This window comes from Dysidea avara, chromosome 1 (genome assembly GCF_963678975.1).
Source record: "Dysidea avara chromosome 1, odDysAvar1.4, whole genome shotgun sequence".
Taxonomy (NCBI): Eukaryota; Metazoa; Porifera; class Demospongiae; order Dictyoceratida; family Dysideidae; genus Dysidea; species Dysidea avara.
In genome coordinates this window covers 61,959,546-61,987,033 of record NC_089272.1, presented here as the reverse complement: position 1 = coordinate 61,987,033, position 27,488 = coordinate 61,959,546, and the positions used below count along the sequence as shown (strand labels likewise).

The following is a 27,488-nucleotide window of genomic DNA, read 5'->3' as shown; positions in this document are numbered from 1 at the left end:
GCACCTTGTCAAAAGCTTTGCTACAGTCTAGCAAAATAACACCAGTTTGGCTTCTATTGTTCAAGTAATCATGAGTAGCATTAATCAATTGCAGTTCTGCTGAGTGATTCTCACGAAACCCAAATTGAACATCTGACAATATATGATGGTTTAATAGGTATTTCATAATATTTGTATGAATGATATATTTTAGTATCTTGCTACAAACATAATTAAGTAAGGGATATAGGACGATAATTTGCTGGGTTTGATCTTTCACCTTTTTTAAACAATGGGGTTACCAGTGCTTTCTTCCAGTCTTGCAGCACAGTTCCTTGGTGCAAGGAGACAGTAAAAAGTAAAGTTAAGCTAGGAGAGATTTCGTTTGATAGTAAGTTTAATAGTCTTGTAGGAAGTTTATCTGGACCATTGGACTTAGATGGATCCAAATCACTGAGTAAATGGGAAACTCCAGCTTCGCTGATTTCAAGATCAGGCATGGTTGAATAAAGGCTGGGTCCTAAGCTGGGGTTCGGATGTTCATTGCTAGTAAAAATGGTGGGAAAATATTCATTTAATATATTGGCTTTATCCTGGTTCTCATTGTACTGTACACCATCCTTCTGCAATGCTGACACTCCACAGTAATCAGTATAAGTGACTTTACATAGCTAAACAATTTCTTCTTTTTCCCTCTTTCGTGGGATTCATTGATGATAGTTGACATGTACTTATTGTACGAATTGCCGGTGACATTCTCTCTGCATTCTTCTCTTCAATTCCTTAAAATGGGCCCAGTCACGGCAGAGCGTTGGTTTGTTGATCTAGCTCTATTGTAGCTCCTTTGTTTCTGCCTCCTTAGTTGCATCAACTTTCTGTTAATCCATGGTTTGCGGTTGTTACGACTTAGCTAGGTAATAGATAATATATATTATCTATGGCTAGGTTTAGTTGGAACGAGTTGGAACCATTTCCATTAACAGGGCCGGTGTAAGCACTACGGCCACTACGGCCACTGCCGTAGCAGATTTTCACAGCCCAAGCCAGTCATGTGAGCGCATGCCTAGCTAAGCTAATATAGCTACACACTAATAAGGTAGCTCCATATAGTAGTTACGTCGTCATGACATACACTAATTTATATGTTTCTAGACAGACACCAACCATTCTAACCTTTAATGCAGTAAAAGGATGTGCAACCGACTTCACGTTACCACTTGCTTATCCTCTATTATATTCGTGCATCTAATGATCGAAGCACGTGATGACCAGTGAGGTGGTCGTTCTTCCAGCTCTGCTGAAAGGTATGTTATTATTATTATTATTGGGGGTACAGGTAAGAAGGCAAAGCCTGTAAAAACTTGATCAATTCTATAAACGAAATTAGACTTTACAACATATAGAAAGGTAGTGTGACAGCTAGGGAAGTTACAAAAGTCAGTGTATGTATGAAGCAATATCTTAAAATCAACTCTTGTAAAGTGCTAAAATTGCTTCAGAATGTGGTTTACAAACACTAAAAATTCGAAATTTTAGGCCCCTATTCGGTGATTATTAGTTTCTCATCCACCGCCCGCATCCTTCTCAAGCTACCGCATGGTAAGCCATTATTTACTCTGTGCATGCTCAGAAGAACACGTGATGCCAAACTCTTATAATTTTTTGTTGATGAACGCTACAATTCGCTATATATCGCCAGGAGAACTGTTGTTTTCCTTAGCAAATTGCTGCAGTGCCAGTTGCAATCGTGTTCTATCGACTTCACTTTCAGTTGACTGTCGAAAAACGGTTGGCGATCACGAAAAGTAGAATCAGCTGAAGGAAATGTTTTTAGTAAGAAAGAAAGACAATTTGGACAAGGTCTGTACATCAGTGTGAAAATAATGGCATAATGGTAATACCCTCCCGCCCGCATCATAATAATTAGAAAGGCTGGATGAGAAACTAATATAATCACCAAATAGGGGCCTTATGATGATGACTGAGAAAAAGTCTTGGATGGATGGCTTAGAGAAGTCGAAAGGGCTATACTACGATGGTACAGTTAGTGATTTAGATAATCTTTTAGAAAAATATAAAAGGGATACAGTAACTACTTGGGGGACCAGAAGATCTTCAGCAAACACAGGCTCTGTAAACGCTGTAAGTTAGTTTATCAATTACATCACTAGAGTAGCCCCGGCACATTAGCAAGAATTAATGAATAGTGGACAGAAGAGTGTACAGCACAGCTCATCACCTTTCCTTGTTTACCCATACTAATTGGGACTGGTACTATCTTTCTGGGTTGTGTGACAAATCCAAATGGTGATAAGGATCAGGCTTAACTAGAATCAGTAAACTGGACTGACTTGTTATAGTTTCCATTATAGATGGCTAAATGTTTTGATTTTACTATAGCTACATATATCAGCCACTAAGGAGCCAGCACAGTCCTATAACTTTGTTTCTCCTGTTCTTTAATAGTAGTCCACATCTATTTTGAAGACAATTTTTGCTAATCCTACCACCCTTTGAAACTTTGTGTTTTTGTTTTCAGCCAACATCTAATCACATTTTTATATAGTTTCTGTGTAATTTGTTGAGAGCTCAGTTAAAGTAGGTGTTCAATTAGTCTGAATACTGGTACCACCTATCCCAATTCCAAGAATTGCACCAGAAGTAAAATTCCAAGGTTTAAATCTTGGAGTTGGGATGGGCATGTTGAGACTAGTGTTCTTTGAGATGCTGGGCTTTGAAGCTTCAACAATGACTTGAGTTGTTGGAATGAGCTTTGATCTTTGTACAGAACATGATTATAACCAGCCTTTTGCTTTTGTTGTTAATATTATGTAGTCGAGTTGTAGTAGTTTTAGTAGGCCCAGTTATGTACTTTTATTCTTGATTTAGTGTTTACAAACCAACCTAACTATATTTAATCAGTAGTCAGATACTTGGGAGTTTTCATCAGTTCTTACCTTAAAGCATCTAGCAACCAAAGTGTCCTATCCACTGAAATACTTGCATCAGACCAATTCTAGAGTGTATATACTTCACCAAATAATAGCACTAATATTATTATATGTAGCACTTTAAAGTATAGCTATGCAATAATTAAGTCTACGTAATTAGCTAGGTAGCAAATATGGTTTTCATATTGAGAAGCTTACAGTAATTGCAGATATGAAATCCTGAAGTCCAATGGCTAGATTAGCTGTAAGAGTACATAGTCTACATACAGGCTTTTAGTTGACTATATCTTATAGCCAGTCTTTTAGATATGTGTCTACAAATGCAAGTTGTACAGTTGCTTTGTTTTGTTTAGCACCACAGGGCAATAGGTTTCATCTTAAGTTAAATTTATGTGCCATACAAGCTATGCTTTTGTAATGCACTCTGTATAATCACACGGCTTTTTATGGCAATGATATGCTCGACAATATAAAGTATGTATGTGACAAATGGGCAGAGCTTATGCTCCAGACACCATTTTCCTTACAATAGTTTGTAAATTCAATTTATCATTAACAAATCAAATGTTTACTTGTGCGCTTTCTGCACAAATGTTTATTGTGTCTGATTATTTCATAATCATGTGTGTTTTGTACTAAAATTATGTGTAAAAGCATGGTTATTGAAATGCCATTTATGTACATGCAGGACTGCAAATTTTATTGGAATAAAGATGGAGTTACATTTGATAACCAGCCTGTTAGACCTTCTAGGATTAAAAAATTGGACTGTCAATATGGGCCCCACTATTTCAAGCCTAAGGACCGGACTACAGATCGTCCTGTAATACAAACAACAAGAAAAAAGGACTGTCCTGCTACAATAACTATTCGGGAATTCGAAGTCTTTCCAGACTATGGATATTCACAAGATGAAGCACAAAAAATGTCAGATTACGCTTTGCGAAAGTTTAAGCTAAGCAAATTGGAAAGTCTTAGAAGTGCACTAGCAAGCCAACAGCCTATAAAAATAGTAATTTTATACCATGTGTCCCTGCCATCGAAAGCTGCTCATACCAAGCATAATTTTGAAATGAAATCTCATGGCACAGCGAGTTCACCCAATGGTTGCTCAGAAAATTATACAACTTGTTCACGAGGGTGCCACGAATGCACAAGAAGTGAAAAGGGCTTTAAGAGAATACATAAAGTCAGAAATGAAGGAGAATTGTCCCGATCAGTTGAATCGTTCATATTTTCCAACCATAGATGATATTCGCAACCATATATTTATTTGGCTAAACAAGGATTAGAGCTTTCAAAATTTGATCAAGATAACTTGAATGAAAAAATCAAACAGTGGAAGGCCAACAATAAAGATACGTTTCACTTTTTTCGACCATATTTAGATGACAAGGAAGCTGTGAAAGGTGGTGTAAAACCAGCTTCTCAAAGTTTACTGTGGATACACCAGGAAAAGTGGCAGCAAAACATGATGTGTACATATGGAAATTGTGTCACCCTGATTGATGCAACCTACAAAACAATGCGTTACGATTTTCCCCTATTCTTTGTTTGTGTTAGGACAAATGTGAACTACTGTGTGGTAGCAGAGTTTGTGACCCAACATGAAACAGCTGAAGCTATACATGAAGCACTAGAAATTCTCAAAGGTTGGAATCCAGATTGGAAACCTCCATTTTTCCTATGTGATTACTCTGAAGCAGAGTTTAAGGCCATAGAGCAAACCTTTCCTGCAACATCTGTATTTCTATGTGACTTTCACAGAGTGCAGGCATGGACAAGATGGGTTAACACTAGTCACAATGGTCTAAGCAAGGAGGAAGCAGAGGAGCTACTTGTCCTACTAAGGAAATGCGCTTGGGCTCCCTCATCAAACAATGAAGATGATCAAACAGATGGATATGCCAAAGCAGTAGACAATTTGAAGTCATCAAGTTTATACAAGAAGCATTACAAAGTTCGATCTTGGCTAGAATCCAATTGGCTTAATATTCCTGAGGTAAACTATACATACATACATATACATGATTATAATTGTTCATATTGTACTTTCAATACTTGTGTGTAGTGGTCAAAGTGTTCTGTGTTTCCATTAGGTAGCAAGGCTTCTAAATGGAAAATAAAATAGTTGTTAAAAGAATGCTCATTATTTCTACAAGTATACAAACAATCCCTCCCCAACCCCAGACAGCACAGTTGATCACGTTTGAGATGTTCTAACGATGGAAACTAGCCAACTGTTTGTTCCAACATTCTAGGGATTTTATGGACATTGATACTCTGATGGCTGGGTGAAACTTGAATCAGTTACCTAGGTGCTTGAAATATACTAGAAAGTACAATATCAATATAATTATCTATTTGGATATTTCTATCTCAGGTGAAAACTTTAATGGTGGCTTCAGTAATAAGTGTGAAATGCTGTGCCTATCTGTTCATTATTGCTGTTTGTCATAAAAATATATGCTACCTTACTTGGACTGTATGGTAGTTGGCAATAACTACTATACAGCCCCAGTAAAAGTTATAAAGTGTGGCTTTACTTGTGATGTAATGGGCTCTTGACATTCCTGTCGTGCTTTATTTTCCATGCACATGTTTAATCCCTTAATTTTATTCTTTAGTATCCATTAGACTGTTTAGTTTGATATAAACTATTTTTATTCTGCAGAAATGGGCTCATGCTTTTCGAGATACTTCATATTATGCTGCTGTAGATACAAACAATGGCACAGAGGCACTTAACAAAACACTAAAATATTCTTACCTTCCCAAGCGAAAGTCTCTGTCACTGTACATGTGTGGTAATGCTACATTGCTAATAGACCGCTTTTTGCCTGACATGAACCAGAAGTATGTCTTTGAGAACTACAAACTGTCAGAAGATTACAGGTCGTACAGTGACACAATACCTTCCTACCTTAAAGGCCGCCCAAAGTCAGTTATTCTTCACTGTCTACAGAGAAAATTGAAGAGCCATAAGTTTTCAGCTGAAGATATCACTTCATTAGGTGACGGAAACTTTGAAGTTCGTAAAACAAATACTGACAAAGTGTATACCTTGAACTTTCAGAAACCAGAGTGTAAATGTAAAGATTGGGCAAGGCATCGTATTCCTTGTAAACATTTTTTTTCAATATTTGAGCATTTTCCAGAATGGAATTGGCGAATGCTTCCACAGAGTTACCAAGACAGTTGTTACCTTTCAGCAGACAGTAGTGCTGTTCAGCAATACACCAGTCACACTCAAGAGAGTACGCCTGCTGATGTTGATCACCAATCATCCAATGAAACTGAGGTTGACGACTTCAATGATGCTTGTTTACCATCTATTCCTAAGCGACAGGTACAGCATATATATATATATGTGTGGGAGGATCAAAACAAAATTGTTTCTATAAAATTGATACAGAACACAACTGTTCTATTGAGCAACACTTTGATAGACCCACAGTTCCATATCAGATACATGTAGTTATAGAACTGCAAGGCCTATTTTCAGGCTAATAGCCTACTTCAAGTGAGTAGCTAATCACTCATTCTGGCCAGTATATACAACCACTCAACCAAACCAATAGCCCAGTTCTAAGGGTTTCCAAACCAGTCAGCTTTTTAAATCGAAAAAGGTGAGCAAATTTAAGTCTAATTTAAAAACAAGGTGTATTACTACAAACTACATAAACTGCTTCTCTCCAGTTCTTCCAAGTCTTAAATGTGTTAAGCACCTCTAAAATAATTATCCATTAAGCTACTGACTTCTGCAACTGTTTGATAATGCATCAAGCCTTTCTGTATACTTGATTTAACTGTAAAACAGTGTTTTTATTCATATTTAGCTAAAATTGCTTAATTAAAATGTCTCAGAATGGACCCCAACCTCTGATAGGCTTTTCTGCCTTTGAATTGAAAACCAGTCAACAAATTGTTTAGAACTGCCCCTGCAATAGCCTGTACTGCACTGGCTGACCAGTCAAACCAATCAATAAGAGCAGAACCACTGGATTTAATTTATAGACATACTTGATGATGGTTACTTGTGGTCAGCAGCAGTGAACGTTCTTACTATATGTTGTTCACATAAATGGATGAGTCCTAGGAGTATCATATAAATATGCTCATTCTGCTTATAGGTAATCCTTGGATTATTGTCAAGAAGCTGTTTCCAGCTCAGTCTGTGAGTCCAGTCCACAAAATACATTAGGCCCTATTAGCCGCTATGAAATATACCCTAATATTTAATCTCAGATAGCCAAGTTAAATTTTATTTTCTTGGGAGACATCCACCCTGATTTTTCAGATTGTTATAGTGCCTTGTAATATCATACGGCCAATGTAATGTCTCAAACATAATTTTTCAGCACATTAAGTATAATTTATTATACTTAATGTGCTGAAAAATTATGTTTGTTTTATTATACTTAATGTGCTGAAAAATTATGTTTGAGACATTACATTGGCCGTATGATATTACAAGGCACTATAACAATCTGAAAAATCAGGGTGGATGTCTCCCAAAAAAATAAAATTTAACTTGGCTATCTGAGATTAAATATTAGGGTATATTTCATGGCTAATAGGGCCTAATGTATTTTGTGGACTGGACTCACAGACTGAGCTAGAAACAGCTTCTTGACAATAATCCAGGGATTACCTATCTCTTCTAATGGAGGATCTTGTTCTTCCAGTAAGCTGTAGTTAATAGTGACTCCAACCTTACAAGAGATAGATAATGCCTGGATTATTATTAAGCTGCTTCCAGCTCAGTCTGTGAGTCCAGTCTGCAAGTCCATTCCACAAAATATATTAGGCCTGGCTATAGGACCATTTTTAAAACAAACAAAAAATATTTATAGTAAAATAAACTCTGAGTTAGCTAATATGTACCTGTCTGCATTTGTTATGACTAAAGTGGTTAGCTATACACTTGTGCATTTGTTACACTTGTTGGTATTTATGTAGAAACTTAACATCACCGAAGAATCTATCAAAGCTCGCATCACTCTGAAAACGATTGAAAATTTAACATATAATTTGACAGATGCTGATGTTCTATTAGCACAGCAGCTGAGGATTGACTTGAATGATTTATATTGGAAGTATCATGCACAGCTCCCAAAGTCTGAAGGATTATTGTTGCGCCCAAACTCAAAGAGTTTATTGCAGTATACATGTAGAAAAATAAGACGAGCTAAATTGACCTTGCAGTGTTCTACCATGAAGAAAATGAAGCAAAGAAAGAAAAGATCTTCAACAAGGGTTGGAATTAAGGCAGATAGGTTGGCTAAAAGTGTAAGCTATATTGATGTGCAATTTTCTGAAGTGAATATTGATGTTTGTTTTCATGTAGGCTAGTGGTATTAAAATACAAGGAGCAAAGCCAGCAACAGAAGGTAGAAATGCACGCTGAAGGTACTATAAGTGTTCAGGATGTACAGTAAAAGAATGTGGTGTCAGTAAATACTGTAAGGATAAGCCTAAGTATGGTGGATCAGGCACTCTGAAGCAATGCCGTGTCAAACGAAAATGTGCCATGATATCTACTTGGAATAAAAACAAAAAGACGGCACGATAATGACAAATGGTTTTACCTGTTATTATTTATTCTATATTTAGGGCAACATACTATCATTTATGACAAAAGTGGTTGAGCAATAGTAACGATGGTTGGCGATGGGAACTGTTTTTATAGAGGAATTTCTTATCAGTTATTTGGAACACAAGAGGAGCACCCCACAGTACGGAGTGTTGTGTATCGTATGGAAAATCTAAACAAAGAGATTTTTTCAACTTACCTGGTGTAAACGAAGCCACAATAGAAGAGCAAATTAAACATGTATGGGAACCAAAAACTTGGGCTACCCATGTTGAAGTACTTGCTACTGCCACTATATTTCAAACGCCAGTATTTTATTGTACTGAAGACTCAGAGGGCTTTAAATGGAGAGTGGTAAGACCCATCTATAGCTCAAGAACGTGCAATTTGAGATTTCCTGTATTACCTGATGTTGATGCAAGCATTGCTTTGATGATGCCAGACCACTTTGAACTTATGTACTTTGAAAATCATCATTATGATGCATTTGTGTCTTTCACTACTGGAAAGGTTTGCACAGATCATCCTATTTTAGCAGGCACTCATTCTGTGATTGAACTCACAAGTTGAATTTTGTCATTTTTGGTACATGTGTGGCATGTTGTGCCTTCATGTGTTTGTTACTTCTGCTCTTTTATATTGCTGTAATATATCAGTGTTACATACTAGTGCATTCTTGTGGTATAAAGATTTCATGATATTATTGCAATACAAACACACTGTGTAAAGTTTATTTGACACTTCTGCTGGTGATATAGAAAAGGGTGTAGAAGAAGAATGGTGGTGTGAAGATGTTACTCGCTACAGCTAGTATGCTCACTGAATGCGCTCCAGTTCGTGATCTTCCCTTGGTTATATATTATAAGTATTGCATACTACTATGATGTTCTTTACAGCTTAATAGGTTATTAGAGACGGGACAATGATATCAATAAATCACCATATAGAGTGAATACAAATTTTACTATTTTGACATTTCACAACATAATTATCTGGTGTAGTGACATGAATACTACATTTTGATAGAAAGTATGTAGATGCCAATTTACAAAAATGTTAGTATTATGATCCGTCTTAAGAAAATCTGACATGTACTGGTTTCTAATAATTATCGCAATTATTGTATCATGACATTTTAAGCCAATGTATTATGCATACTGTTGTTACTTTCCAATCCTGTATTATCCCACCTCTACAGGCTATATACTATGCGGTGGAGTATTAATCCTAAACCTTGCATGACCATTTTGGATCACTAAAAGCCCAATTGCAACCAGCTAGGTTGTATGAACAAGTAGCTATAGTGTACTCAATTTACTTATGCATAGGGACCCGCCGATTATGCTCATAATTAACCTATTATGCTATGCTGCACTGTTCAAAAATTTACCTATTATGCTTAAATTTATGCTCAATACTTACCTATTATGCGCTCAAATTATGCCCAATTATTTATGCCTCAGTTCTCATGCTCTGCTAATAATTTCCAGTTTATGGATAAATAATAAGTGGCTGAAGCACAAACCTACTTGTCAAAATGCATATCACAGAAAAGATCGATATACTCTAATAGAACAGTCAGTTATGTGATTGTTCTATTAGAGTTACTGACTGTTCTATTAGATATATCGATCTTTCTGTGATAGCTATTTTGATAAGTAAGAATTCATACTATTACACAAATATTCTACCTATTATGCTAGCATTATGCTCAATGCTTTCAGACACCTGTTATGCTCATAATTATGCCAGCATAATCGGCGGGTCCCTACTTATGCATCATTCTTGTATGTCAAGACTAAGTTGGGCTGTTTTGTTTTATAAATTGCCACTTACTGTTTGATGTGAGCGACTGAATGACAGTGAAACCTTTGCATTAAGGACATGATGTTGGAACCAACTGACTGTATAGTGTCCTGATTATCAAGATGTTTAAGTGATACCTTTAAGTGTCCAGATTATACAGGTATCCTCATCTTCAAGTGTCATGACCAACAGGTTTCACTGTACACGTACATGCATAATAATAAGTTAATAGCCAAGTCTGCTGCACATTAATGATAGCACTGTACTATCATGGAGGTTATTTCATGTAAGAGCATTTATATAACCAATGCATGTATATACACATTATTGTTAATACTACAAAGAACACAGTGGCATAAATGTCATCAATGTCTAATTAACACATCCATTAATGTCAAAACAGCTTTGTAAACAATCCAATTATCTACAAAACTGGTTGAATAAACATGTCAAAGATTCTATGGACACAAATAAAACAAAACAAGAACAAAATAAATAATACAGTCAAATACTGAAAAGTTAAATCAAGAAAATGTGCATGTACAACAGATTCAAGCCTAGATAGAATTTTGGCCAACATCTGTAATGTGTAGTATCTATAATCGGAACAAATTTTTGATACTTTCAGTTAATGCAAATCCTGTATTCACACACATTCTGTATCCCTTGTTCCACTATCGATTCTTACAGATACTTGTGAACACTGTATTTTATTGGAGGACTGCACTCTGTCTATGTTCTAGCTGAATATTTCTCTTCAGTTTTTACTCAAGAAGACACTACTAATGTACCAGTATTAGAAGGTAACCCTCTTCCTGAAATTCCACCAATTCACATACACTCTGATGGGATATCTTAATTGCTCCACAACTTAAAGCCCCACAAAGGGCCCAGACAATCTTCCATCTTACTTTCTCAAGAGATAGCAAATGAAATTTCCCCTGCCCTTTCTATAACCTTTTCTATAAATTTCCAAACATCACTGAACCAAGGAGCCATATACCTGACATATGGAAATCTGTTCTGATAGTTCCAGTATATAAAAAAGGCAGTAAGAAGGACCCTACCAACTAGCGTCCTGTATCACTAACATGTATGTGCTCAAAAATCATGGAACATGTTATCTACTCTAGTATGTTTGAACATTTGAATCATCATCAAGCTTTAAGAGATGAACAACATGGCTTCCAGCAGCATAGGAATTGTGAGATACAACTTTGCACAATGCTTAAACCAACGAGGACAGTGTGATGTGTTGCTGCTTGACTTCTGTAAAGCCTTTGACAAGATCCCCCACTCCCGTCTCTTCCACAAGTTACAATTTTAATGGTATTAAAGGACCCCTTTTGACTTGGATTAAGAACTTCCTTTCTGATTGATCACAACAAGTAGTATTAGATAATAAACAAGGTGACTCATGTAACGTGCTATCTGGTGTACCACAAGGAACTGTCCTGGCTCCATTACTAATTTGATTTACATCAATGACCTTCCTTTACATGTCTCAAGTAAAGTTTGACTTTATGTTGATGATGTTATACTTTACTCAAATATTTACTCCATGGAGGGCTGCCATCAATTACAATGTGATCTTGACTCCTTAACACAGTGGGTACACAAGTGGCTTATGACCTTTAATCCAATTAAATGTGAATTTCCTACAAATAACAAACAAGATAAATATCATACCATTTCCACATTGACAACTCTACAATCAGAGAGGTCACTCATGTTAAATATCTAGGTGTATAGTCATTGATCAATACCTTAACTGGAACAAACACACAAAACAAGTTGCTAGTAAAGCCACTAAAATACTAGAGTGCATAGTTTTAAATTTTCCTTTTTCCCTTCAGTGGAATAATCTACCCCAGAACATTGTTATGGAATCCTTGCACTGCCTCAAAGAAGTCCAAACTGGAAGTTCGCTAATGCTGTCCAGCACATGTACAGTGGGCATTTAAGTCTCCTTGATCTCTTGCAAATGTAATGGAGTAAATATCTGAAAGAGTTATCTTGGTCTACCTTTTTGTCACAAACTGAGGTTATTATTATATTATTGTGTACTGTGCAGAAATCATGTATGATTATAATGCACAGGTGCAATTATAAAAGTGTCCAAATCATTACAAAGCACAGCAGAGATGATTATATCAGATACATGGATTCAGGTGCATGTACAAAGTCTTACTGGCTTAGGGAGACATAATGCTTGCAGTGGCTTGACAAAACTCAATTGCACAGAATATGCACTTGCTGATGTTAATTGTGTGCTAGATGTGTGGGCCACACTTTGCAGGCTACAGTTCTACATCTGGTGGGGATAATAGACAAAAAAAAATGTCAAGAGTCCCACTGTATGCACTGTTGCAGGCTGACAAGTTCACACCTAAGCACAACATCGATATAGGTGCATCTTACATTATATTCAATCCAAGTTCAGGCTCTCTATTAGTTCTACTGATCCTTGCCATCACCTGAGTCTAGCTGGCACAGATAATACTGTGACTCATTGGTGTCACAATGTGTAGTAATTTCTCTGTACTGGCGAGTCACAAGTTTCAGATGCACTGCCTGATGGGGACTGATGAGATACGGAAGGGTAATTGCTTTCGTCCGTCCAACTCTTCAGGCTTCCACAAAATACTACGATTGATAATATGTCTATTAAATTCGAGCAGTCAGTGTTTATAGTTCTATTAATAGAACATAGGAACAGAAGATCACGTGACTCAACATGGAATAGGTGAACTTAGCGATTCCCCACTCATCACAATCCCTGAATCAAAACCTGGCTTGTTGCCTGACCAGCCACTAAGAGCTTCCACCGGCCCTGATTAAGTCCAGTAATTGGTTGCGAAAGCTACATCCGTGACATCTGTTCAATGGGTGAATCAAATACTGTAGTCCTGCTGGAAGCATAGATTATATAGGGGACCTCTCACGATAATCTATGATTATGCCAATGTCCGTATCAGACATGGGCATGAGCAAAACCACCCTCTTAGCAAATTTTCTGGGGAATTTTCTCACTTAGAAAGCTTTAAAAACACATTAGCAACCAATTCTAAACTTTCGTTAATACATAAGAGTACCTCATTGTAGAGCTGCTTTTTCATGTTTTCTGTCCAGTCACTTCACGTTTTGGTTGTGTTCCGTATACTTCGAGTATGCGCAAATCACAAATTCTCCTAGACGTCTATTCAAAAATTTGATTGCAATTCTAGCCAATCAAAATTGAGTATACAATGATGCCATGACAACCACTATATAAACTAGGCGCTATAAAAGCCTCGTGGGAAGGTGACATTTCAATTGATACGCGATACAGACGTTCGTTATTCTGTCTCTTCGTGCTTCATTGTCATTGGCAATTTATCACTTTAGTAATATCAATATCACTTAACTCCTAATAAACATGGTAAGGCTAGAAGCAGTGTTCGATGTAAATACTGCTGAGTTTTTCACAGCGTGAGTGTATCTCTATCCACGTTGGACAAGCTGGCGTTCAGATTGGAAATGCTTGCTGGGAACTTTACTGCTTGGAGCATGGCATTCAACCCGACGGGCAGATGCCATCAGACAAGACCATTGGAGGTGGCGACGATTCTTTCAACACTTTCTTCAGCGAAACTGGAGCTGGGAAACACGTACCACGAGCCGTATTCGTTGATCTAGAGCCCACTGTAGTAGGTAAGAGTATCAAAAGGACCAGTGCCTGTTTGCCTAACTTCTTAGTATTCCCTGTATTCAACCCCCTATTGCTTGTAAATTAATTTCATATATGATCCTTTCCACAGACGAGGTGAGGACTGGCACCTACCGTCAGTTGTTCCACCCTGAACAACTCGTCACTGGTAAAGAAGATGCTGCTAACAATTATGCTCGTGGTCACTACACTGTTGGTAAGGAGCTTGTTGATCTTGTGCTGGACAGAATCCGTAAACTGGTGAGCAATTGCAATGATTTTGTAGCTGAGGTATTATTTGATTGTGTTTCAGGCTGACCAATGTACTGGACTACAAGGTTTCCTCATTTTCCACTCCTTTGGTGGAGGTACTGGATCTGGTTTTGCTTCCCTGTTGATGGAACGTCTCTCTGTTGACTATGGCAAGAAGTCCAAATTGGAGTTCGCAGTGTACCCAGCTCCCCAGATCTCCACTGCTGTTGTTGAGCCATACAACTCAATCCTGACCACCCATACCACTTTGGAGCACTCTGATTGTGCCTTCATGGTAGACAATGAAGCCATTTACGACATCTGTCGTCGTAACCTGGATATTGAGCGTCCTACATACACCAATTTGAATCGCCTGATTGGTCAAATTGTGTCCTCAATCACTGCTTCACTGAGGTTTGATGGTGCCCTGAATGTTGACCTCACTGAGTTCCAGACCAACCTGGTACCTTATCCTCGTATCCATTTTCCCCTGGTCACTTATGCTCCAGTGATTTCTGCAGAGAAGGCTTACCATGAGCAGCTGAGTGTGGCTGAAATCACTAATGCCTGCTTTGAGCCAGCCAACCAGATGGTGAAGTGTGATCCTCGTCATGGAAAGTACATGGCCTGCTGTATGCTCTACCGAGGTGATGTGGTACCTAAAGATGTGAATGCTGCCATCGCTACAATCAAGACCAAACGTACCATCCAGTTTGTGGATTGGTGTCCCACTGGCTTCAAGGTTGGCATCAATTACCAGCCACCCACTGTGGTCCCTGGTGGTGATCTTGCTAAAGTACAACGTGCTGTGTGTATGTTGTCCAACACCACTGCCATTGCTGAAGCTTGGGCTCGTCTTGATCACAAGTTTGATTTGATGTATGCCAAGCGTGCATTTGTTCACTGGTATGTTGGTGAAGGTATGGAGGAAGGTGAATTCTCTGAGGCTCGTGAGGATCTTGCTGCTCTTGAGAAAGACTATGAAGAAGTTGGTGTTGACTCGGCTGAAGGAGAAGGTGAAGATGAGGGTGAAGAGTACTAACTCACAGTTCTAAACTGAACACAGTTACCTAGTAGGATAGCATTTATAAACATGTTCCTTGTTTTGTTTAATCAGGAATCAAATACCATAATTGATCTCGTATCACTGCAAGTTTGTGTATCATTCTTTGCACTGTTTCTGTTGCTACAAAAGGATAATGGTGTGCTACCTGAGGTTTGATATCAAATTGCGTGGTTTACAGATTGTACACCGTTTCTTACTATCACATTAGTGACTAGAATTATGCTAAAGTTGCTCGAAGTTTCTTTTAATGCCCACTGCAAGAATGCATTTTGCAATCACCTACGCTGAAAAGCTATCATTAACCTGCTAAACTATAATTTTGTAAGCATATAATTCACAGCCACTAAGATACACTGGTTAACTCGTGCCAATACTAGCAGGCTTCAGAAAACCATCCTCACTGTAACTAAAGGCTTGGACACGACTATAACATGAAAATACTACAGTAGTTTACCTTTTAGAATGACAAGGAAGTAATTCTACATCAGGATTAAACAGAATTTGATGGATTGGTAAGCACACAATATGCCACGAGTCGGGCATTAAATAGAAATTCCAAGAGCACGATTTCTAGAATGCCTAAAAGTAGAAGGAAACGAACTCTAGCACAATTCTAGTCACTGTGTGGCAGTTGGAAACGGTACAAAATCCGTTTAAAATGATTTTTCTATTTGGCGCGCCCCAATTGGTTCCGTTCCGGCTTTTAGCACTACCCGGCCAGGCCGGTGTTCAGATGGGCAATGGTTGCTGGGAGCTGTATTCAACCTAGTATCGTACGTTAAAATGAGAAATACTCATATTGTCAAATGTGCCTTAAATAGAGAAACACTCATAACACCGGGAGGCGGGAGCTGAGTGTAGTCATAGACTATAGTATGTTTACGTATATTATCTATGGTGTAACGTGAACAGTAGAATAGTATACTAGTCTAGGTTACTTATCCAGCGCTGGTCTCCCACAATCACTACTACCAGGAACCCTACGGGCTTATGAACTCCTGCTACTACTTTCTGCAAGACTTTCTTGTCGAGCTTCTCCCTAGTGGCTGAAGTCACTGAGACTGATTCTCTGGTTAGCTGATACATAATAGCTTTCATCCCTAGACCAGAACACTCGGGCTGGTTTCCAATGACATCAGGGAGGCTGATAGTCCAGCATCTGGTCCTCCTGCAGACAGTTGATAGTACGTAGGTTAACCCATTTTTATGTTATACTAGTGTGCAGTGTTGGGCAAGTTACTTTTTAAAAGTAACTCATTACATATTACTTGCAACTGAACTATTTAGTTACAGTTACATATTACCCATAAAATAAAGTAACTATAATAATATTACACTTTGTGTCCACTGTCACGTGTGAAACTACCATCTTATCACGTAACATGATTGCATTGTTGGACAATGTGCAAATCTTGGTTATAAGTAAGAAGCTGGTGAATAAGCTTCATTCAGTAGGCTTCATTACTTTGTTGTGGCTAGGCGTTACTCAGTGGATTACTAACGAGATTAGTAACTTCGTTACTCGTAGTAATAATATTGCGTAATATTAGATTCGTTACAGTAACTATATTACTTAGGTAACACGTTACATTTGTAAGTGAAGTAACTTGAGTTATATTACCTGTTTTTATAGCTATATTACTTAGTTACCACAAAAGTAATAATATTACGTAACGCGTTACTCCCAACACTACTAGTGTGCTAGTGTCAGATACTGTATGTATAGAGCCCAGATAATACAGGGGGTACGTGGAATGAAGGATCCAGGTTTGATGCTTGCCCAGTTGCTGTTGTTAAATAACAGTGGCAAAGCCAGCCAACATGAAAACCTAGTTTAGTTATCCTATGCCACTGCTACCAATGGTGAACATGCATGCAAGTGTTAAATGGGTAAGCAAATTTCCACTGTCGATGTCTCACCTAATGGGTGAGGCCCAGATTGGATGACAGCCCATACTTAATCCTGTGAGACATATATACCTGTGCTGACTCAATAGCACTTCATGACTGGCCATGGTCCAGTAATTCACCAGGTAATGTATCAATGGCAGCTGAAGGCTGAGGGCTTTGTATGTGTGTATGTGTTAGTCTCGCGCCACCCGCCCCTATTCTTGGTATAGGGGCGGGTGGCGTGAGACTGTGTGTACGTACCCAGCTGTTAAATGGGAACCTGCATGATGACCTGGTGTCAACTGGGAAAGCAGCCCACCCATTTGTATATAGGTACTTGGTGTTTACTGGGAATCAAATACTCATCTCAAACAATAGGTGAAGTTCAGTTGGAACTTTGGGTACCCAGACCTTCACTCATGACACATGGCACAGCCTCCTGCAGGATCTAGTCCTGCTCCAGAAGATTTGCCTGCACTGACTCAGCATCTCAGTAGTACACAGATGTCCCAGTGCTGGTTCACTAGATAGGTGTGATTGTGTATACAGTAGCTGAAGACTTTGCTTTTTGTGTGGGTGTGGGTGTGGTGTGTGTGTACACTGCTTTACATTTTTTCACCAGGTCTATTAATGATCCAGGCCCCACTATCGTCCCAGAGGTTTGTCTGTCTCTTTGGAGGTTGCTCATCTGGACTAAATAGACAGTGTTGTAGTTAGTTGGATTATTCAGCATCCACTGGCCTGGTGGGTAGACTCCCCGGGGGGTCAGGAGGACTGATGGACAGGTGGCGAAGAGGTGTGCGTGTTGTGTTGTGGTGTGTGTGCGTATGTGCACGTGTGTGTTGTGGTGTGCGTGCGTGCGTGAATGAGTGAGTGAGTGTGAGAGAGACAAGATTTGGCAAATTGGTTTATCAAGCATTTAATTTGGTGGATAAAAGTTTAGCACATTTGCTATATAGCCAATCTCAGATGGTATATAATAGCTAAGTTGTAAATTGCCAAATTTGCTAACGTCATTCAGTCCCACCAAACCGTTGCCGCTTACAGTATGTGGTATGCGTGTAGTTACAGTGTAGTGTGAACGTATGTACTGTATATATCAACCTGTGAGAGAAGAGTGTGCAAGTGGGGCAGTGATGAGGTGGCATTGAAGTCAAATCATTGGTCTTGCAATATAATGTGTAAGGATCCAAACTCAACTACTACTGTTGTTTCCTTGAATGACAGAGGAGTTCAACTGAAATTGCTATAATCTGTAAATGCAGATTATTTTCCCTGGACAGCATAGATCAAATGCCCTTGCCCTTTGCCTTTTTAAACCAGGTGCGCGCCCACAGCCGGCCGAAGGCCGGCTGTGGGCGCGCACCTGGTTTACTGAAATTGTTTTCGTAAAAGTGTGTGTGTGTACCTATCTACCTACCTATCTACCTATCTATGTTTGTCCGTACGCACCCACGTGAGCAAAATCGTTAAATAATGGTAAAAGCAGCTTTTACGTAAGAAGTAAAAGTGAAATGAAGTCTATATTAAACTTCTGCATAGGTGAACTTTGCTCTGAGGTGGTTTCTTTTCGGCGGACTGAAATACGGGTGTGGTGACTTTCCTCAGACTACCTTCCCCTTGAGGTTTTCAGGCGTTTAGCAACTGAAAAACAACGGTGCAGGCCTCGTACACTACCACGAATAGCCTATCGCTTCGAGTTGAAAGGGGGCGTATCCCTAACGTACATGAATGAAAATGAAGAGCAGCTTTGAGGCTTTGTCGAGAGAATTTATGGAAAAAAACATGTTAGTCACACTATAAAACAGGTTAGAAGATACTTCTGTGCGTAATATGTTGGTAAAAGCGGTTTGTTTACCAAACGCTTCCTTAGCAGTGCATAGCAACATAATTTAACGAATTACAAATATTTCATGAATTACGAAATACGAGAATTAGCTAATAATATTATTGCACAACCCAAAACTACCCTATTGTAAAATAGTAGTACATAGTTGGTTAATTCATAGTAGCATATACTGTCTATAGTTAATTCTAGATGAGTTAGCTAGCTGCATGGCGACTGATTTTTAGAAGTAGCACATCAACTTGTTTATAATGGCTTAATTGGTTTCCACAGGATGTATTTCCATGGCTTACAAAAAAATGTTAATATTATGGTTTGTGAAAATACCATTATGATTCCAATCAGTTGTATCAAGAGTAAATAATGGAAGAGAGAGTATCCAACTGCCATATACTGCATCAAAAATGAGCACGTCAAGTAGAGAAGCCATCCCGTAGTGCTATCAAAGTAAGTGTTGAATGAAGTAATAAACACCTTCTAGCTCAGACTGTTTGACTTCAAATCATGCCTGGGCACTACAAACAGACTGACCTAGCAAGTGTTTATTACTTCATTCAACACTGTCTTTGAAAGCACTACAGGATGGCTTCTCTACTTGATGTGCTCATTTTTGATGCAGTATATGGCAGTTGGATACTCTCTCTTCCATTATTTACTCTTGGTTGTATCTACGTATAGCTACATGTGACGTCATGAAAATGGAACAGTGAATTTTGTGTTTTAACACATTGTGAATTGAAAGGAGTGACTACAGTATAAGTTGCCACCACCCCAGAACTCTCTGTCAAGTGTGCTGCACTGCTGGATCTGAGTACCCACATCTGTTTATTTATTATCCAGCAATGAAGTAATAACACACAGCAAGGACATAACTTTGGAAATATCCCAAATAGTACAGAGAGCCAACATTCTGGGAAACTGTCATTAACCACTACGCTATAGCATTACAGTGAAGAATTACTAGTTTGGCTAAAGCTAGCTACAAAGAAGCAAATTTGAATTGTCTGTGTGTGTTATATATATATCTGGAGAGCACCGGGTAGGAATTTGGGTGTTTACTTGTCAACCATTAAATGTAGCATTGTGGGCACCTGAGGTTTTGCATGTATGATGTGTTGTACCTGTATAGTATCATGGGTTAACGATGTGACCGTGAAAATGGTACAGTAGCTAATAATTATTTGCTTTGTGTGTGTGTGTATGTGTGTGTGTTACATTACTGTAGTAACCAGAGTTTAGTTACCAGCAGCCCTTCATTATGGTGTGACTCAGTGTTTCATATCATTCACCAAGTGTGAGCTCTGTAAGGTGGGTGTGGTGAAAGATTGTTGCTATAGTAACCATTATATTATACTGAATTTGCACAGCTTGCAACTGAACGGTATGTGACATTCACTTTATAGTGCAGCACCTAGTTTACAGTGACTGCTCCAGGTAAACAAACAAAGTGTATTCACAGTGATTATGTTGTTTTTTCTATATAGTTGTCCAAGGAATGTGAAGAAGTCTAACAATTAATTGGTTCCCCCTCAGCAATATGAGATTGGTGATCATGCAGTAATGCATGTAGAGTAGTACATCCTGTGGAAACTTCTATTTAGTTGGTGAGCCATTCACAAAGTGTACGTGTTAAGGTTACGGGATACTGTAAACCCCACATGTACACTATCAATCATTTTTCATGATTAGGGGTTTGATTTTTCTTAATGCATTGTTATCAAATATTTATGCATTCTTAACTTCTCATTAAGCGACATGAAATTCAAATGTTGTTATGGAAACATGAGTTGTCCCCATGCCAATTAGTGAAAACTATGAACCAAAAATCAGACCAATGAAGAGCCATGAGAACTTACTAATAATTCTAAGATTTGAAGAACATCACTTGTGAGGGACTGACAAGAGGATTTGTGAATAATGCATATAGTTGTTGAAATATGACTACAATGTGGCCTAAAGCAAGACACTGGTCACAAAATTTGTTTTTTAATTGATATCACAAGCACTAGAAACATTATTTCTAACAAAAGGCTCCGTCAGGACCTAGACAAGAAGCCAAACTAGTAGTCTGTTTATACAAAATGTTAACAACTAGTTTGACAGTCCTGATTTTTGGTTCAGGAAAATATCGCCATTAGTCAGCAAAACTACGCATGCGCTTACAGCTGCGCCAGTTGCTAAGTGTGTTGTTTCTATGTTATCTTGTACTGTTATGTGTGTTTTCTTGTACCTTGTACCTGTCCAGTCAGCACGCTATTATTCTCCCAACAATTTAAGCCTGTTACCAGCTGATACACAACACAACAACACCAAGCCCGCCTTAATTACGTAATAAAATTTTTGTTTGACAGTCGCTCAGTATCCCGTAACCTTAATGTGGTGTGTTAAAAAGCTTTCATTAAAATGATGCGTAACGTAATCATGGGGCTAGGGATCAATTGTTTAACCGTTTTACATTTTAAAAATGAAATCTCTTAATCATGAAAATTATGTTCTATTTAATCAAAATAGTAGGCTCAGTACTAATCGAATCTTCTGTGTATCCTTCAAAAAATGTTCACGAAAGTTTAACAAACTAAAGTTGGACCTCAAGATACGAACTCTGATTCATCAGGTGTTCACGACATGTTCTGCTAGTAATTGTGAGCATCATGGACTAAATGGACATGTGCACATTCCACTGAGCATAGCACTAGTTGATTGCAAATGTTCATCTCTTTGTCAACCCTGGCCCCTTGTGGGGTGTGCTGTGTACCATGCCACAGCAGTTTAATTTGAGTGTAGCACACATAACAAGCAAGACTATGCAAATCAGTGTTTATGATTATGTCATATAGTCAATGTTTACATTACGAATGTGTATTATGTCATACACCAGAGTAATCTGCCTGATGGAGCCACCTACTTACTAAAATGAAATAATTTTTTGGCTGACTGAGTTAATTTTATTGTACATATATGGAAGTTTGAACAAGAAACACAGATTATTGTTTTCACAATATATACAGTGACTTTACATTGGAAGATACCAAGCAATGGGAATCTTGCATCAAAGTTCAAACTTCAAAGGTTAATCATGCCAAGAGTTGCATTCTTCTTAAAGTATGACATCTGGTAGGAAAGGGTCATGTTTATGTGTAAAAATTTGAGGGTGTAACATTGTTACCATAGCAACTTATCTTTTCACCAATGTATTGTGCATGGAAGTATATTATTATTTTTGCCTTTTGGAGAGCATATAGTGTGTATATGTATGTATGTATGTATGTACGTACCTTTCAGAAAAGAAAAAAAGTTGTCATACAAGTACATGGAGTGTAGTATAATAGGATGGCCATTCATAATAGCTGACGTTGCAAGTTTTACTTCTGTTCTGTTGTGTCTGACCTAGTACTACATATGTACCTCTGCACACTTTTATTGACAGTGTATCATAGGTGGTGGAGACGGGGGGGGGGGGGGCATGCCACTTTTATGGGACACTGTTTGCTAGAAAGATTGAGATACTCTAATAGAACAGTCAGGATCTGGCAACTCTAATAGAGCAGTCACGCTATTCAGAGAAGCAGTGTACCAAGCTACTTAGCTACGTATGTGTAGTTATAAATAAGGAGATATAATTGGTGGAGAGTAGCTATTGTCAGCAGGCAGTGACTTTTTTTTGGTATTCAACTTATAGCTGCGCTGGCCCCCTCACTCTTTGGCCTACCCCACTGCCCTGCAGTGTATGCTTGACTGTATTGTAATAATGTGGAAGGGATAAAAGTTTCTTGCTATACACATGTATTAGTGATGTGCGATATGGGATATATATCAATATATTGTGATAAAATTTTTTTATATTGTGATATGGTATAAAATCTTTATAATTATTGTGATATAAGCTGAGGTATAGATTTTAGAGAAAAATGTACCCAAGATGTCATTGTACACTGTGCTTTTTTGATAAAAGAGCTTGCAATGTTGTATGCTGGTCATGTACCATGTTGTATTGTACTCCTAGTACATCACTGCTACAAGTGTTATCAGTGTAAACACACTAGCTGAGTGATGAGTTGTTTGTCGTGATATGTATTGTATCATGATATGCTGTGCACAATAATTGTGATAGGAAAATATCCTATATCACACACCACTAACATGTGTACAAAGACACTGGAAGCTAGCATCTTTGAAGTATAAACACATGAAGTGGTGGCATTAGAATGATGCAGTAGTAAGTTGAGGTTTCTATTGCATCATTCAAACTTGCGTTTAAAGTTATTATTTCATTGTGTCACTATCTTAGGAAATGGTGGGTGAAATTTGTTAGCCACAACTTTCTTAGTGCCACTTGACCAGTAATGGGACTCTGGACATCGAAGCAAACTCTGGATACCATTTTCTAAGATAAATTGTTCTCCTTTGTGGCCAATACTTTTAATGTGTATTTTTCTTTGACTCTGTCCTAGCACACGTTGCATCTTTGTACATAGCTAAATGTTAATAGGTTAAACATGTAGTACATGCTTACATACGTAGATGTGACTTAACAATGAAAATAATAATTATACCAACTGTCAGCCACTTAACTATGTAGTAGTTACTAGTAATTGTTGTGAGGTAGCACTACTCTAATTGAATTGAGCTACTGCCATGTACGCTTTATTCAATTTCTGATTATATATTTCTTTTCCATACAGTGTGTTTTTGTGACAAACTGAAATACTCCAACTTATGGAAGTACTGCATTTATCTTGGTGAGCTGGTACAAAACATATACAGACATGCAGTGTACCGTGATTGTGTGTTTTGCAGGTTTTACCAGTTATGAGTTGCCAGGACTGTAAAGTACAATTATTGCGTACATTTTTCATTGACGTATAATATCATTTGTTTGTGTTATGTGAACAAAGAATAATGCTTTCTTCATCATTTTAAGCGATCTGAAGGAATGGGGTGATGTTTGGGACATGTATTAGCATATAATATACATAGGAATTCTCCTAACGCTAGGCCACATATAACTCAGTGAGACCATATACAAGCTTGTATATATTTTGCAACCCTAGCATGTGTTATAGTACATGTAATGTATTATATGGCCAAATGATCTTGCTGCTGCATATTACTGTGTATTATTTGTACATGCAAACACGTAAAAGATGTTGTTTTCAGCATGCAGACAGGCATGGTCTGAGACATTGCTGTACATATTACTAGCCAAAAAAATAGCTATAGATTTATATGAATGTCAAAACTGTTGTAATCAAATACTCTCTAATAATAAATACATTATATTACATACACATGTATACCTTTTTCACAAATAAAATTTGACCCATTTTGTAACTTTAAAGCTTCATAACTTTAAATCAAGCTAAAGTATCAGACTGCATTTTGAAACAAAGAACAAGTTAATCAGTATATAAAGAGACAAATATCATTTTGTTTGCTGTTAAGTAAAATGTGTGGAAAAGGTACCTTTTTGCAAATCCAGTCATGCCCGTCCTTGATAATATTTGTGCCAATATACTATGCTATGTACATGCACTGATCAAGACTCAGATTTCAGTTATATACACATTTCTTTCTATTGTACTTTCTGCTCCGTTTTAGAAGTAATTAGTAAGATCATATTATGCTAAATACATTTAACAATAGTATTACATTTCACATAATTATAGTACAGTACAACACAAGAGGAACTACACAGTTATAGGTACAATTATCATCTTAAGCAGGGGCGGATCCAGAGTTTGGAAAGAGGGGGGCACCTTTCTGAAAACCATGGCCAGTTGAAGACCAAAAAAAAAAAAAAAAGGTCACGACAATAATAGCTAGTTATCCTTACCAACTATATCACGTCTGTTATGTAAAATAAAATCCTATTTATAGCTTCATAGGTAAGCTACACTGCCTCATGAACATTGTGACTGCTTTATTAGAGTAATTGACTGCTCTATTAGAGTATCTCGATCTTGTATGCAATTTCTTGAAGGGGGGGGGGATTTGCCTCAAATGCCCCATCCTGGATCCGCCATTGTTAAGGTATATCAATTCAATGATTGTTCTATTAGAGTATTTAACTGATCTGTCAGAATGCAATTCCTAAAGTGGGAAGAGATTCCACCAGCTTGTTTTGAATTTTCTTGTTGACATGTTACATGTATGAATGGATATGTATATGGTATATGCCATATAAGTAATGTAGCATAAGAAATGTAGCGCGTTATATTACTTCGTTTCTGCATTAAGATTACGTAACGCGTTACATAAGTGCCCAACACTGCTCACAGCTAGCATCAAGGAAGTTAGCTTACCAACTGCATACATGCATTATTATTACGAATGCACGCATATAGAATTAAATTTGGCTCAATTTGCTTCCGCGGTAGCTATTCTTTAGTTTGTAGCTACCGGGGACGGGGTATGTCGACATTGTAGCTAGCTACTGTGGTTTATAATTTGGTTGATCAAATTAGAGTTAGCTAAAGTGTGAGTCCATTGTAAATATATCGAGGTTCCCTACAAACGTTACACCTACATAGGCCTTTGCAGTGGCGGATCTAGGAATTTATAAAGGGGGTTTCCAGTTTAGAAGGTGGAGATATATATTGACATGAGATACGCAAACGTTTGCACTACATCGTCTGGTTTGGTAAGGTGAGACCAAAAAAAAAAAAAAAAAAAAAAAAAAAAAAAAAAAAAAAAAGGTCACAGCCTAGTAATAGTACATAAAATATATTAAAAACTTCCTACACACTACTTTAGTAGCTACTGTGACTGCTCTAATTACAGTATCTCGATCGAGACGCACGCCGCGATAATTAAAACATTTAATTGTTACGCAATCATTTTTCAAAGGGGGTTTCCGTGGAAACCAATGAAACCCCCCTGGATCCGCCACTGCTTTGATTTCAGATCTTTGAAACAATCCATCTGCTTTCCTTATAATTTCTCCCACGCCCATTTCAGTGAAAAATTTTAAGAAGTCAACGTCTACACGAATACCATCGTACACCATACCATCGAATACCATCGAATACCATCGTAAATGGCGACCCATCTGTGTAGCTACAGCTCCTGGCTCAAACTAGTTATAGCCATAGCTATAGCTAGTTTGAGCCAGGAGCTGTAGCTACACAGATGGGGAAAAAACATAGCTATAGCCATAGCTATAGCTAGTTTGAGCCAGGAGCTGTAGCTACACAGATGGGTCGCCATTTAACAATCGTCTTCTGTTTTTTCTTATGCATCGCTGTGTTATCATCCAAAGCAGAGAACACAGTAAGCCAAGACAACGCTACTGGATCCTCCATGAGATCTGAATTTAAAAGGGTGAGGTTGAGTGGAGCTCTATTATTTGCAGTGTACGATGGTATTCGTGTAGACGTTGACTTCTTAAAATTTTTCACTGAAATGGGCGTGGGAGAAATTATAAGGAAAGCAGATGGATTGTTTCAAAGATCTGAAATCAAAGGTTTCATTAAGGTCCATTACTTCGAGGGAAGAAGTAGGCATGACATTCACACAATCTTTGAAAGGACTGATTATGATTACATTGCCTTTGCTGAACCTTTCTACTTTAATGTGGAATTTAACATAAACAAGACTGAAAGCAGTCGTAGGATAGAAATCGAGTGCAATTTACAAGAAGATGAACAGGGTACTATTTGTGAAGGAATTAAAGAATATTATCGATCAGTTTTACAAGATTTGGAATTCAACTTGGATTTAAATGCAACAGAAAGTGATACTGACACTGATATCAATCCTGAAAGTGTTGCTAAGTCCCTTAATGCACTGGGGTATTACAAGTTACTCAAACCAACCCCTGCTACAAACCTTGCAGAGACAATAGAGTGTGTACTTGCATTGAAAGATATGTATGAAAACTTTGGTTTGATTACATTATTTTTTCTTAAAAGGGAAATGACAAAAATAAGTGGCGTGTTCTTGGTCAGTTTGAACCTAGAAACAGTAGTTGAAGACACTACGAGGGAAGGGTACTACAGAAAGGTGAAGGATTATTGGTACTTATTTGACGGAACTATAGGCAGGCTTGAAGATCCATACGGTCAATTGTATATATTACCACAAGCATCCTTGCTGTCAATAGAAGGCATCAACTTTCAGCTACCAAAAATACAAGGCCCAGCATTTCCTCTGTTCGATTTAACAAGAGCTCAGAGAGAATCTAATGACTATCAAGAACAAGCAGAAACAAACCATGAAATTGAAATCTATTACAAAAATGAATACCCTCACAGCTTTATAGTATTCATTAACATGTGGGAAGTAGATGGAAATACTGAATTTGATGTTGATGACTGCTTTGCTAAGGGAAATGCATTGGGTTTTGACCATGTAATGCTATCAAATTTAGTTACGTTGAGTGCATGTGATTATCTCTCAGATGATATAGGGCTTTC

General features: G+C 37.8%; 1 protein-coding gene and 2 long non-coding RNA genes across 14 annotated transcripts; 2 read left to right on the top strand and 1 right to left on the bottom strand.

Annotated features, from left to right (window-relative positions):
• Nucleotides 1-10,773: 10,773 nt before the first annotated feature.
• Nucleotides 10,774-13,534, bottom strand: LOC136239674 (uncharacterized). Its single transcript, XR_010693567.1, has 2 exons — nt 12,754-13,534; nt 10,774-11,990 (listed from the first exon to the last, which is right to left on the bottom strand). It is a non-coding gene; the product is annotated as an uncharacterized lncRNA (long non-coding RNA).
• A 57-nt stretch (nt 13,535-13,591) lies between these two features.
• LOC136239626 (tubulin alpha-1A chain-like) lies at nt 13,592-15,409 on the top strand. The gene is made up of 4 exons (XM_066030399.1): nt 13,592-13,753; nt 13,803-14,025; nt 14,133-14,281; nt 14,334-15,409. Exons 1-4 carry the CDS (start codon nt 13,751-13,753, stop codon nt 15,312-15,314), a joined length of 1,356 nt encoding a protein of 451 aa, XP_065886471.1. The 5' UTR covers nt 13,592-13,750; the 3' UTR covers nt 15,315-15,409.
• A 283-nt stretch (nt 15,410-15,692) lies between these two features.
• On the top strand, nt 15,693-23,983 carry LOC136239634 (uncharacterized). Of its 12 annotated transcripts, none has more exons than XR_010693546.1 (9): nt 15,922-16,111; nt 16,160-16,211; nt 16,272-16,522; nt 17,607-18,024; nt 20,300-20,382; nt 20,442-20,508; nt 20,559-20,678; nt 23,757-23,813; nt 23,872-23,983. It is a non-coding gene; the product is annotated as an uncharacterized lncRNA (long non-coding RNA). The 12 variants fall into 12 exon arrangements; XR_010693545.1 differs by having other exon boundaries at nt 16,259-16,522; XR_010693543.1 differs by having other exon boundaries at nt 16,160-16,522.
• Nucleotides 23,984-27,488: the final 3,505 nt, after the last annotated feature.

Excerpts from the sequence above, each read along its gene's own strand:
- LOC136239626 (XM_066030399.1), top strand. Across the intron at positions 14,026-14,132 it reads TCTAGAGCCCACTGTAGTAG|ACGAGGTGAGGACTGGCACC; the intron begins GTAAGAGTATCA and ends TCCTTTCCACAG. Across the intron at positions 14,282-14,333 it reads TGGACAGAATCCGTAAACTG|GCTGACCAATGTACTGGACT; the intron begins GTGAGCAATTGC and ends ATTGTGTTTCAG.